The sequence below is a fragment of the Aulonocara stuartgranti genome, assembly GCF_965226115.1.
Source record: "Aulonocara stuartgranti genome assembly, chromosome: 7".
Classification (NCBI taxonomy): Eukaryota; Metazoa; Chordata; class Actinopteri; order Cichliformes; family Cichlidae; genus Aulonocara; species Aulonocara stuartgranti.
The window spans coordinates 43,965,410-43,977,984 of NC_138945.1; the positions used below are offsets into that span (position 1 = coordinate 43,965,410).

The 12,575-nt window shown below is 40.0% G+C and overlaps 1 protein-coding gene across 2 annotated transcripts in view; it reads left to right on the plus strand.

Moving 5' to 3' along the window:
- The window catches only part of agbl1 (AGBL carboxypeptidase 1), a 75,785-nt gene that overhangs the window by 37,838 nt on the left and 25,372 nt on the right, over positions 1-12,575 (plus strand). The window contains exons 7-14 of one of the 2 annotated variants that reach the window (XM_082541284.1): positions 1,225-1,433; positions 5,176-5,338; positions 6,015-6,082; positions 6,296-6,412; positions 8,761-8,929; positions 10,013-10,103; positions 10,687-10,953; positions 11,530-11,613. In XM_082541284.1, coding sequence (XP_082397410.1) covers positions 1,225-1,433; positions 5,176-5,338; positions 6,015-6,082; positions 6,296-6,412; positions 8,761-8,929; positions 10,013-10,103; positions 10,687-10,953; positions 11,530-11,613 — 1,168 coding nt within the window. The remainder of the gene's footprint in view (positions 1-1,224; positions 1,434-5,175; positions 5,339-6,014; positions 6,083-6,295; positions 6,413-8,760; positions 8,930-10,012; positions 10,104-10,686; positions 10,954-11,529; positions 11,614-12,575) is intronic. The other variant, XM_082541285.1, reaches the window with a different exon arrangement.

Consider the following 12,575-nt stretch of genomic DNA (forward strand, 5'->3'; position numbering starts at 1 on the left):
TGTCATGGCTTTTCATGCCTTTTTGCACCTTTGTTTCATCATGTGTTCAATACCTTTTCCCTGTGTCATTTCTCATTATTACACATTTGAATTTACGAAATTTATGGATTAATTTTATATCATTTGGAGCAATGCTTATTTATCTGCTGTGTGTGTGGATTTGGTTTGTCAAGATGTGCACTTCAGAAAGATGCAGAGAAGGACCGAGTGACATTCTGAATGGCATCTTAAATATTCTGGATTTTCTTGTAACCTGGAGAATGATGCACTTACTAGATGACTGACCCAAAAATATGCAAGTGTGCGGTTTGTGATGACACTGACAGATAAATATTTTTTAAAAGGCTTAAAGTTTGTGTAAGTTTATTTTCCTGATTTTCAAGCAGGTTCAGTAGTCAGATTTGGGGTTCAGATTGGGACCCACAGTGTGGAGACTGAAATCAGCCAATACCTCAGTTCAGCAAGTGTCATTGTTTGCATCTGTGTAAGTCGCTGTAACTAACTGAACTTGAGCAGTGACCTTTTAGACAGTCACTGCCCTGCCAGAGACCCTGATGGCTTGCAGTTTTTTTGTGTGATTTATTTTACATAAAGAAAAATGTCCATGTTTCCACCCAATTTTATCCGCTTATCCACTTCAGGGGTGCTGTAGCTTATTCCAGCTGTCACAGGGTGAAAGGAAGGTTTCGTCAGTCGGAATCCAAACAGTTTTCCTCCAAGTCTAAATTGTTCAGACAAACTATTTAGGCTAATGTTTACAGTATTTCAGTGCTTCAGCATTTAACAGAGTATAGAAGCATTCACACCAGCAGCATTTAATATATATATATTTGAAATAGTTAAAATTGTAAGATGAAATATTTTACTTAATATTGAATCATTTGGGTCTACATGTCTACTTCTGAGGAATGCAGTCGTCTTGTTAAACAATGTAAGAACTGCAAAAAACACAGCACTACGTGAAAAGTGGATTTTCTTGTTTGTTGGTTTGTTTTGATTGCTAAAAGTGAACAAAGTTACACACTAATGAGATTAGAAATAGTTCAGACTATTCAAAGGGCATTCTCACTTTTCTAGTTTATCTGGAATACATAGATGCATTTCTGCACTGCTTCCAGTCAGTTATTACTGAAGTAATATAGTATATATTAAGAAAAAATGATCCAAAATGTTAATGTACTTATGTCCTTTCCTGCTTTTTTTTTGTCTGTTTCTCCTTCACAGAGGCAAATGTTTGTTCTGCGGTATCTAAAGGATACATCTCTGGCTTCTTGTGGCTTTATGAGGACTGGCATAGCAAAGATAACCAACATGTTGCCATAGCAATCCGTCATGCGCTCCTGTGCTGCCTCCTTAAGGCCACTGACAGCACTGCAGGCAGGCAGGCTTTTCTATCCCAGGGAGGTATCAGACTCCTATATCAAACTGCACAGGTGAGTTCAAATTGTTTCTAGGTGAAGTTAATCTGACTTCATGAGGTAGAAACCAAATGCCTGTGTGCCAGTATAGTCCTTTTTCCATTAGTACCTACTTAAATCGACTCGACTCGGCTGTATTTGATCAACCTAATCTAATTTATCATGCTAAATTGCAAAGATTTTTAAGTTTTTGTTGAAGGGTGTGTCCATGGTGCCAAAGTGAATATCGATGATGTTTAGCATCAGGAGATACAACTTTATTGGCAATAAACACAACACTTTGATTGGATCAATATGTGATCCTCATATTTAATTTGTATGTTGACTAAGTTTTTTAACCCTTGGCTGTAAAAGGGTATTGTTGACACCCTGCTAGGTAGGCAGGCAGGTGGATAATGTGGACACCCAAGTTTGTGAATGCAAGAGCAAATTAATGGATTTCTTTTTAAATTTAGTTTCATATTGATACCATAGGTGTAGCTACTAAAAATCACGGACTAGTTTGAATCTCTGTGTCCTAGACATCAAGGTCAGGGGTCAGAGGTCACCTTTCCGAAAAAAGATTTTCTGAAAATCTTGCATCTGAGGGGTACCCCTGGCCACTGCCAGTAATTTTATATTTATTTTATATATCAGAACAGCAGGGCTGAACGTGCATTCAGCCAAGTCAATGACTACAATTAAAATGTTTTTTTTACCACTCAGTGTGCTAAATCAACAGATTAACAATTTCCTGCTGCATTAATACTGTCCTTTTAAAAACCAGGTTGCATTTTACTGCTACTTGTCTTATGTTCTCTACAGTTATTATTTGATTTGCCACTTTGTATTTATTTTTTTTTGTACTATCTACCATGACATTTATTTAAGCTCTTTTGCTATACAATGGCAGCAATGATTCACTAATGCCCTGAGGAATTTGCAAGCTTGCTCATTTACTAGGAAATGAATATGCTTAAATTTTATAGTACTTTCATTTTAATAAGATAAGATAAGATAAGATAAGATAGAACTTTATTAATCCCTCGGGTGGGTTCCTCTGGGAAATTCGACTTCCAAAAAAAGCACAGCAACAACCGAAGTTACAGTTACAGAATTGTTATATATATATATATATATATATACACACACACACACACACACACACACACACACACACACACACACACACACACACACACACATAAATACAGAGACAAATATAAATAAAATATACGAAGGGGATAAATAGAATAAATAGGAATAAAAAATAAATAAAAATACAAGTGAATTGCACATTTCAAGTATTGAGTCTATTGCACTGTTGACTATTTACAAAAAGTATTGCACAAGGTATTGTACAGTGAGGTGAAGAGGCACTACAGCTTAGTTGTTGCCCCCTCCTTTGTCCTCCTGTTTCCCCTCCCTCTCCCCTCCAGAGAGGAGTTAAACAGTTTGATGGCGTGTGGGACAAAGGAGTTTTTAAGTCTGTTAGTTCTTGTCTTGGGGAGAAGCAACCTGTCACTGAACAGACTCTTCTGATTGTTTATGGCCGTGTGCAGAGGATGCCCAGCATTGTTCATAATGTCCATCAGTTTCTTTAATGTCCTTTTCTCTGCCACTGTCACCAGAGTGTCCAGCTTCATGCCGACCACAGAGCTAGCCTTCCTGATCAGTTTCTCCAGCCTGGATGAGTCCTTCTTTGCTGTGCTGCTCCCCCAGCACACCACAGCATAGAAAAGTACTCCAGCAACCACCGACTGGTAAAACATCCTCAGGAGCTTCCTGCAGATGTTAAAAGACCTCAGCCTCCTGAGGAAGTACAGTCGGCTTTGGGCTTTTTTATACAGGTGCTCTGTGTTGCATGACCAGTCCAGTTTATTGTCCACCCACAGCCCGAGGTACTTGTACTTGTTGACCACCTCCACCTCCTCCCCCTCTATCTGAACCGGCAGTGGACCTTCTCTGGACCTCCCGAAGTCCACAACCAGTTCCTTAGTCTTTGAGGTGTTGAGTTGCAGGTGGTTTGTGTGACTCCATGCGACAAAGTTCCTCACCAGACTTCTGTACTCCTCTTCCTGATCATCCCAGATACACCCCACGATGGCCGTGTCATCTGCAAACTTCTGAATGTGGCATAATTCAGAGTTGTAGCAGAAGTCAGAGGTGTACAGGGTGAAGAGAAGAGGGGACAGCACAGTTCCCTGTGGTGCTCCTGTGCTGCTGACCACTGTGTCAGACGTGATGTCCTTCAGCCTGACGTACTGTGGTCTGTCGGTGAGGTAGTCGGAGATCCAAGCCACCAGGCAGGGGTCCACCTCCATCCTGTTCAGTTTTTCCTGAAGCATACAGGGCCGGATGGTATTAAAGGCACTGGAAAAGTCAAGAAACAGGATCCTGACCGTGCCTTTTCCCCCATCCAGGTGTGAGTGGGCTCTGTGTAGGAGGTACAGGATGGCATCCTCCACTCCGACACCCGCCTTGTATGCAAACTGTAGTGGGTCCTGGGCATGTTGTACCTGTGGTCGGAGGAGGTTGAGGAAGAGCCGCTCTAGAGTCTTCATAAGATGTGACGTCAGTGCCACCGGTCGGAAGTCATTCAGCTCATTGGGCCGGTTCTTTTTGGTGACCGGGACGATGCAGGATGTCTTCCATAGGGCGGGCACTCTCCCCAGTCGCAGACTGAGGTTGAAGACTCGTTGTAGCGGCTCCCCAAGTTCAGCAGCACACGCCTTTAGCATCCTAGGACACACCTTGTCTGGGCCTGCTGCCTTTCTGGGGCGAAGCTTCCTCAGTTGCCTCCTGACCTGATCCACTGTGACACTGGGAGATGTTTGGGAGGAGGGGAGGGGGGGAGATGTCTTGCTGCTGAGAGAGGGATTGGAGGAGGGGGGTGTCATGGTGTCAGGAAGGGGGGGAAGCGAGGGAGGCAGGAGAGTGGGGAGAGGACTCTGTAGTGAAGGTGAGGGTGAGGGTGGGGGGGTTGTGGGCTGGTCAAACCTGTTGAAGAAGTTGTTGAGTTCGTTTGCCTTCTCCACAGTCCCCCCCGCTGTGCTTTTCTTGGTGTTGTGGCCTGTGATGGTTTTCACACCATTCCAGACCTCCCTCATATTGTTCCTCTCCAACTTCTGCTCCACCTTCCTCCTGTAGGTGTCCTTTGCTTCCCTCAGGCAGCGTTTCACCTCCCGCTGTGCTGCTTTCATCTCCTCCTTCACTTTGCTCCTGAAAGCCTTCTTCTTCATGTTGAGGACAGCTTTGACTTCCTGTGTTACCCACGGTTTGCTATTAGGATAACACCGTACCGTCTTAGCAGGGGCGACTGTGTCCACACAAAAGTTGAGGTAGTCTGTAAGACAGTGTGTCGCCCCCTCTATGTCCTCACCATGTGGGCTCAGGAGCACATCCCAGTCTGTGGTGTCATAACAGTCCCTCAGAGCATCCTCCTTTTCTGGGGTCCATCTCCGGATGGAGCGCGTTGTGACAGGCTGCCTTTGGACGAGGGGTGTGTATTGTGGCTGTAGAGATAAAATAAATAGAGATAAAGGAGAATATCAACCAGAAAATCCAAAGAAAATGGAGAAAAGAAAATCACATAAAAATGATAAACTGTAATATACAAAAGACAAAATGAATGAAAGACAAATGTGAGTTTGGGAGGGTAGGTTTCGGCATTCTGTTGGTACAATATAGCTCATTCATTAACATTAAACTAATCTGTTAGCTCACATTTTTCTGGAGTTTTCATGTTGTTTCAATTTTCTTGTTTGTTTCTGTGCAGACATGTTTATTAAGCAAAAATCTGGAGTGTTTGGTGGAGCCATCCGTGCAGCTGATGAGGAAGTGTCTTCCTAGAATTCCTCTACCAGTCACATCAGATCAGTCTGCATATAGCTTTCTCCTGCCTGGTACACCTGCTTTCACGGATGTTAGTGAGACACCAGGTAAAGTCCCAGGATTCATAGACCTCCAAAAACTGTTTAGACCTCAGGAGCCCCAAACAGACTAATTAAATCTTTAGTTAATCTTAAGTAGTCTGAGACTGGCCATTTTTATTCCATTAAGGGTTAATGGGGTATTTTCGTCACCCACGTTTGTAGATTTAATAACTTGAGAATGAGGCAACGTAGCACTTTGATATTTATACCATAGGTGTATCTACTGAAAATGAACAAGACTGAATCCCGGTGACCTTGACCTCAAGGCCAACGTTTAATAAAATTAAATGTAATTAGGAAATGATGAGACATAAGAGGGTTTTCGGAATTCTGTTCCATAATCAGTTTCAGATCAAATTGTGCACATCCAACCTCGCTGCACATGGAGATTACTTCTGATTGGATCAATTAGAAGCTCACTCCACCTCTTTACACAACTTGATGTGTTCTGATTGGATCTTGTCTCTTCAGAACATTTTAATCTAATTTTTATTCATCAAAGTGTCAATACATTTCAACATAGTTTTTGTCCTTTGCATTTGTTTAAGTTTAAACCTAATTGAAGTTTAAGTATAATGAAATGTGCTAAATAAATTAAATGTCCATTATGATTGTAATTTTACTTTGGAGTCAACAGTCACTCTAACTTATCGGTTTTCTGTTGTGTATATATGTGTTGTAGATGAGAGCAGTGATGAGAGCGATGCTGAAGAAGCTGAAGATAACCATGAGGCCAACAACAGAGACTATGTGAGTCTATGCAGATGGAGTGTTTAGGATTGTCACCTCACTGCAAGAAAGTTTATGGTTTGAAATCTGGTTTTTGGCCTGTGCATACCTTCTGGGTACTGCAGCTACCTTCCACCGGTAGGTAGCTGCAGTACGGTGGATTTGATATATGCTGCTGTGAGTATATATTGAAGACTCATGAGTCATTATGCATTTGTGTGCATCTTTGTCCAGGATGATGACTTGGAGACTGACCTAAACAAACTTCGTCTTCCTCCTGACCCTGACAGACCTAAAGAGCTGCTTACACAGTACAGCTGCTTTTGTCCTGAGCTGTCACATGATTTCCAGGTATGCACCTCTCTCTCGCTCTCTGTCTTGTGTTTGTGTGTGTGCATTTGTTTGTTAGATGAATAAATTGTTAAATTCCGCAAATGTGTTGTTTCTTTGGACTTCAATCATCCGATTCAATAAAGAACACTAAACAAAGTAGTAGAATAAACTGTTTGGCATTGGCAACAACGATTCAGCAAGTTTCTCAAGCACCATTTAAGGTGAAATAAACAGACTTTCCACCAGTATAATATTCATTGCCAAGAAACATTGTTACAAAGAAATAACTGACCAAAGACAAACTTCCTTTTGTGCTAAGTTTATTTTTTTAAAGGCAAAAGATGTTGGCTTCATGTTTAATTCAATAAAAGTAATACGTGTGTTGTATTTTTTTTTGTCTCAAGACACTGCCGACATTTTTCTGTATGAAGCCAAACCCTTTGTCTAGATTAACTTTAAACACAACCATAAAACTGAAATGTTACTAAGTAATTAAGTAGAAAGTAAGAAAATGGTACAGATCGATGAAAAAGATTTGATATTTTCTTAACCACTTGTCCAATTCAGGAATGCAGGGATCCTGTGCCAGCTGTCTACAGATCACCAGTCCATTACAGGGCTGTGTTATGACCTGGTTCATAAACCACAACATAAAATGGAGACTGAAACCACAACTTTATTTAAGCTGAAAAATGACAGCAAAAAGGAATCAGTTAGGAGAGCATAACAAGGTCCACCCTTTGTCAAGTACAGACAATTAGCAATTAAACCCAGTCAATTGGCAGTGCCACTTTAAAGGCAGGTAGTGCTTGCAGAGGGGTGTAACACCTCCCCCAGGAACTCAAAATGAATTTAGAGAAATCCCCCTGGAGTCTTTTCTAGTTGTTGACCTAAAAGACAAAATGGGGAAAGATGGAAAACAAGTGTGGCTCACAGCAGCCACAAACGAAGTTACTCCAATCAGTGGACACCTACAGCCAAGACACAGAGGCAGAATATCACTCCTGCCTAAGACCAATTTAAAGTCACCAATGAACCTTCTATGCATGCCTTTTGGATTGTGGTTTGAACCTGGCATACTGGAGAGATCACACAGTAAGAATATGCCAAGTCCACACAGCAATGCTTCAGGTAGCTGGCAGATTGAGACCTAGAATCTTCTTGCTGTGAGGCAACAGGGCTGACCTCTACACGACAGCTTCAAGTTGTATTTAAATTTGTAGTTAATTTCAGACATTTCTATGATATAGTGAAAAACAAACAAAACACGTGTTCGTATTGGTCATGACTGTACTGTACCGCATGAAATGGAATATGTTGTCACCTAATTAAGATTTTTCCATCTTGTAATGATACACTAAAGAGCCAACAGTAAAATCACTTATGAACTGATAACCTTTATCATCTTGTTACAATGCAGGGGTGCACCTGCATTGAAAAACAAAATCAGACAAAATATTAAAGTGACGCTGAGGTTAGCACTGTCACTTCACAGCAGGAAGAGTTCTGATTCAAGTCTTTGAGATATCACGGCCTTTCTATATGGCATTTCCTGCACTTGTGCCTGTGTGAATTTCCTCACTTGGTGTTCCTCCCACTGTCCAAAGACTGCTCATGGATGTGAGGTAGATAGTGTGCTTAAATTATATAAAATAAAGCACTGTGTGGTTATGTGTGGCTTGTAGTCTGAAAGACTTTGAGTGGCCAGTTAGACTAGAAAAGCACAATATAGATGCTGTTACTGGCAGCTGATGTCACCGTGATGTCACCACGCAATGATTTTGTAGAGTGACAACAATATTGTCTGTAATATTTAACCACTACATGTATTTTCAGGTTTTAGAGTCAGTTTACCTGTATATATGTATAGTATGATCTATGTGGACCGGAAGCAAACAATGTGATGTCTAGAAATGTCATCTCATCACCCTCGGTGTGGAAGAAGGAGGCTAATAGGTAGACTCTTGTTTAACATGGCATACTTATTACGCTGGCAATCACAATTTCAACATAATTTTTTTCACTTTTGCACACATCATCCACATAATTTTCTATATAATCAAAACTTTGTAATGCCACATAGCCAGGTAACAGTTTTTTCAAAAGGCTCTCTATTATGTATTTGCTAGTTCCACACTCACCTCACCTTGGAAATAAATGATGCAGCATTGACTCTATAACTGAACATAGCTCATGTTTCAAAAGACCAAGGTATGTTTGTACATAGGCTACTGACTGGGTTAGCTCTCAACTGCCCACGTTTACACAAAGCCTCTTCAGAAAAAATCAAGCATCTTTTGTGAGGTCTTGCAATGTACAGTTGGTGTTTTGCCAGAGTAAGACGTGACTATATCTGTGTTTTTCAGGAGCTGGATCTGAGTTCAGAGACAGGGGATAGTTCAACAGCATCATCATCATCAGATGATGAGGTAGTGCTGCTTAACAAGGACAGGACAAAGACTACTGCAAGTCGAGATTCCTCTACCTCTGATGGTTCTTACTCAGAGATGGAAATATCCAGTAGAGACATGCCAGGTCAGAGCCAGCTTAAACACACAGCAACACTGGTCCAAAAGTAGGGTCTCTACTTTACGAAAAGTTGCATTGAGATTTCTGTTGTGTTTTTGTGCTACGTAAAAAAATTGAATTGAACTGAAAAATTATGATCAATTACAAAAAGATAGCTCTGGATAATGACATCAGCCTATAGAGAAAGTGATGCATATTTCCAGCTTATGCTTATCCCTCTCACAAACAGAAGCAGAATGAGTAGCACTCTTTACCATCTACTTTTAAGAGCAAAATCATTAATATATTTGAATGTTTATAACAATGTTTTTAAACACAGCTTTATAACGGCTAAAAATGTTAACCTTTATTTAACTAGGAAAAAACTCTTGAGATTTAAAATCTCTTTTACAAGAGTGTCCTGGCCAAGGACAGCATACGATAAGTTATATAAATTTATAGCACCTAAACATGCAAAGTTACCAGTTAAGTACAGTCAAAGAGTAAAAAACACAGCAAAGAAACCTTCTAATGAGGTTTTAACAACCTCATCAGAAATATTAAAGCAGCTTATTTACATTCATTCTTTATTATTGTTAGTTGTTGACAGATTTTTAAAATCAGTTTTTAATGATTAAATTATTCACTTTAATTAAAAGTTTAAAAGTTGACATTTATGAAATACTGAGCCAATTCTAAAACTAAAACAGACTAAAAATGTCTGCTTGAGTACCTCACAGCTAGTGAATTGAGTTAGTAACCTGATTACCGTTGATTACTGACCATGCCTTAAACTAATAAATTATAAGTTTACAATTCTGCCAGCAACTAATTGCTGGTCAAATATCTGCAAAATAACACATTATTGTCTTTTTCACTCAATCGTGAATCTATTTTGTTTCTTTTGCAAGAAATATTGCACATTTCTTTTCATTCTCATTAATTCCACTGATTTTTATTTGCTCTGCTAAGTAAACAATACTCGGGACCTCTTCTAAGAATTACAAGTTAATTTCACAAAAATTCTTTCACATCACTGCATTAGCTCCTTCATTTGTTTTGTGGGAATTTAAAAACTCAATGGATTATTTTCCCTTTCTCACTCTTCAGCTGCTGCCCATTTAGAAGCGTGTGATTTCCACAGTCACAGCAGCATCCTGGGCACAAGCCCTGGGTTCAGGACCATGGTTAGAGGGGCAATGTAAGCTCAAAGTCTTCATGCTAACTGCATGTACTGCATGGACTAAGGTTCTGTCGAGCTGTTTTAACTGAAATGTAAATTATCCTGACAATGCAAAACAAACTGTCAAAAACTTAAATCTACTGCTTGTTAAACTGACAAGCGGCATGAGGCAGATTCAAGGCCAGAACTGTGGCATTTATTTACATGATGCAGAAATCCAACTTGCCTGATTCATCCATTCACACCTTCATTTTGTCTACAGAAGTGCTTTCTATTTAACATTCACATACTCGAATGGAATTGCAACTTGAGCAGCTTGGGGTTAGTATCTTGCGCGAGGATATTTGGGGTGTAGACTGGAGCAGACAGGGACCAACCTTCCAATTAGTAGAGGACATGGTCTACATTGTTATTCTTCTTCCAGCAGTACTATCACCCTAGTCCCGTCAGCCTAACTTTTATTTGGTTTTGTTTTGTTTGGTTTCTGGTGTTCGGCGACTAACTCCGTGTGCATCACTGAAAGAATTTAAATCTTTCTGACTTTGCTGTTGCTTTTGAATTCTCATCTTAGGAGTCTGACCTCATTCCTTTTTAATTCTAGGGGAGAAGCCTCCCCATGTCAGAGAGAAGATGAGCAAGATAATGAAGAAGATGGAACAGAAGAATTTTATCATCATACAATAATAGACAGGTTACTGGAGCGGCACGGAGCCGGTATTCCCCACCATGATCCCAAGCTATATTGTGCTGTAGCTTCCAAAACCAAATCCATTCCAGATTTTAGCATCCTGGCCTTTCCTGATTTCTGGGGTCATCTTCCACCACCAGGACATCAACCCATGGCCCCACGCAAACCCAACATACAGAGGTATTAGTTCATGTAACAGGTACGTAGAAAGTTAGACCTCTAAGCATTTTTATAGTGAAAAGAATGGAGAGCGTTCACTCCAGAGGGCCACATGTTTACCACCAACCGTATTCCTAATATGGTAAGAAAAGCAACAGAGGTGATGACAGGGTTTTAGTACTGGACAATAGCAAACTATTAGCATGTAATATAATGAAACCTGGTGTAATGATGTGAAACACCTATGTCCAATCACAGCAAGAGGTGGCAGCAGGGGAAATGTTTAAACCTCCTGGATTGCTTTTGTATTTGATCAGCTTTATCCATTATACCATCACAGCTGGTGACACTAACAGACTGAATAAATTGACCAAAAACTTTTGTGAGCAGAAAAGAACAGATGACTGACTGATGTTACAGCCTAAAGAGGAAGTATAGCGATCACAGCAGGAGGTATATAAGTATTTGAGCAATAAGTATTTAATAATGACTCAGATATTTACTGCTGCTGTAAATATAAAGGATAGGTTTTTTAAACATATTTCAAGGACTGTGATTCGAGTATTCGACGCTTGACTATGCTTGTGTGTTTATCAGACAGAAAGTGTTTGAAGATATTCAGCGTTTTCTGAAAACTGATGACATCATTAACCATGTTGTCTTTGACCTCGAAGATAGCAAGTAAGTTACCCTCCCCTCACCCCCTGCTCCCCATCTCCATTATTTCTTTAATTGGTTGTTTTCCCGGGACGGACTTGGACTTGACGATTTGAGCTTGAAAGATTAAAACCTTAAACCTGAAACCAACATGTAGACTTGTGTTTCTGAGCTGATTAAAAGCTGTTGTGGTCCTCACAGCACAGCCTCTGCAAAACCTATGATTTTATTGAATATGAAGGTTTTTTCGAACCATAAACATCCTCAGCAGTAATACTGATCAATGTAATGCTGATGGGGAGCATTTTTCAGGAAAATAAATACTTCTATTTTTGATACTTGTAAATGTTAAATTTGACAGTAATACAGTTTTATGTGTTGTTTTATAGTATTTGTTGCTTTTGTTCCAAAATAATTCCTTCACCACTCATAAGAGAGTGTGAGTGATGTTTGAATCTAGTACAATTTGTCTTGGGAAAGACTAAAAGAAACTTTATTTTTATCTATGCATCAAGCCATTTTCTTCTGCTTATTCAATTCAGGGTCAGGGGAAGGAGGAAGGTGGGGTACAAGCTTGGACAGCTTACCAGTCTGTGGCGGGTCTAGAAAAGGCAACCATTCATTTTAACTTAATTACATTTTTTTGGAGGGGTTGCACCCAATGTTCCCACTAAGCTGCGCGTGCGCGCAGTTGCACACTGCTGGCACGGTCTCTTTGCACAGAAAATCTGCGTTGCGCACAAAAAAAATCTAACCTGAATTGAAATTAAAATTAATACTTTAACAATTCTGTTTGGCAGTGTTAGTCAGTAAGTGTCTGGCTGCTCCCGTATAGGATTAGAACGATGCCCAGTGTTGGGAAGGTTATTTTTAAAATGTATTCCACTACAGATTACAGAATACATTTTATTCTGTTACGTTACTCAATGAGAGTAACGTATTCTGAATACTTTGGATTGCTTAATATATTATCATGCTTTTTACAA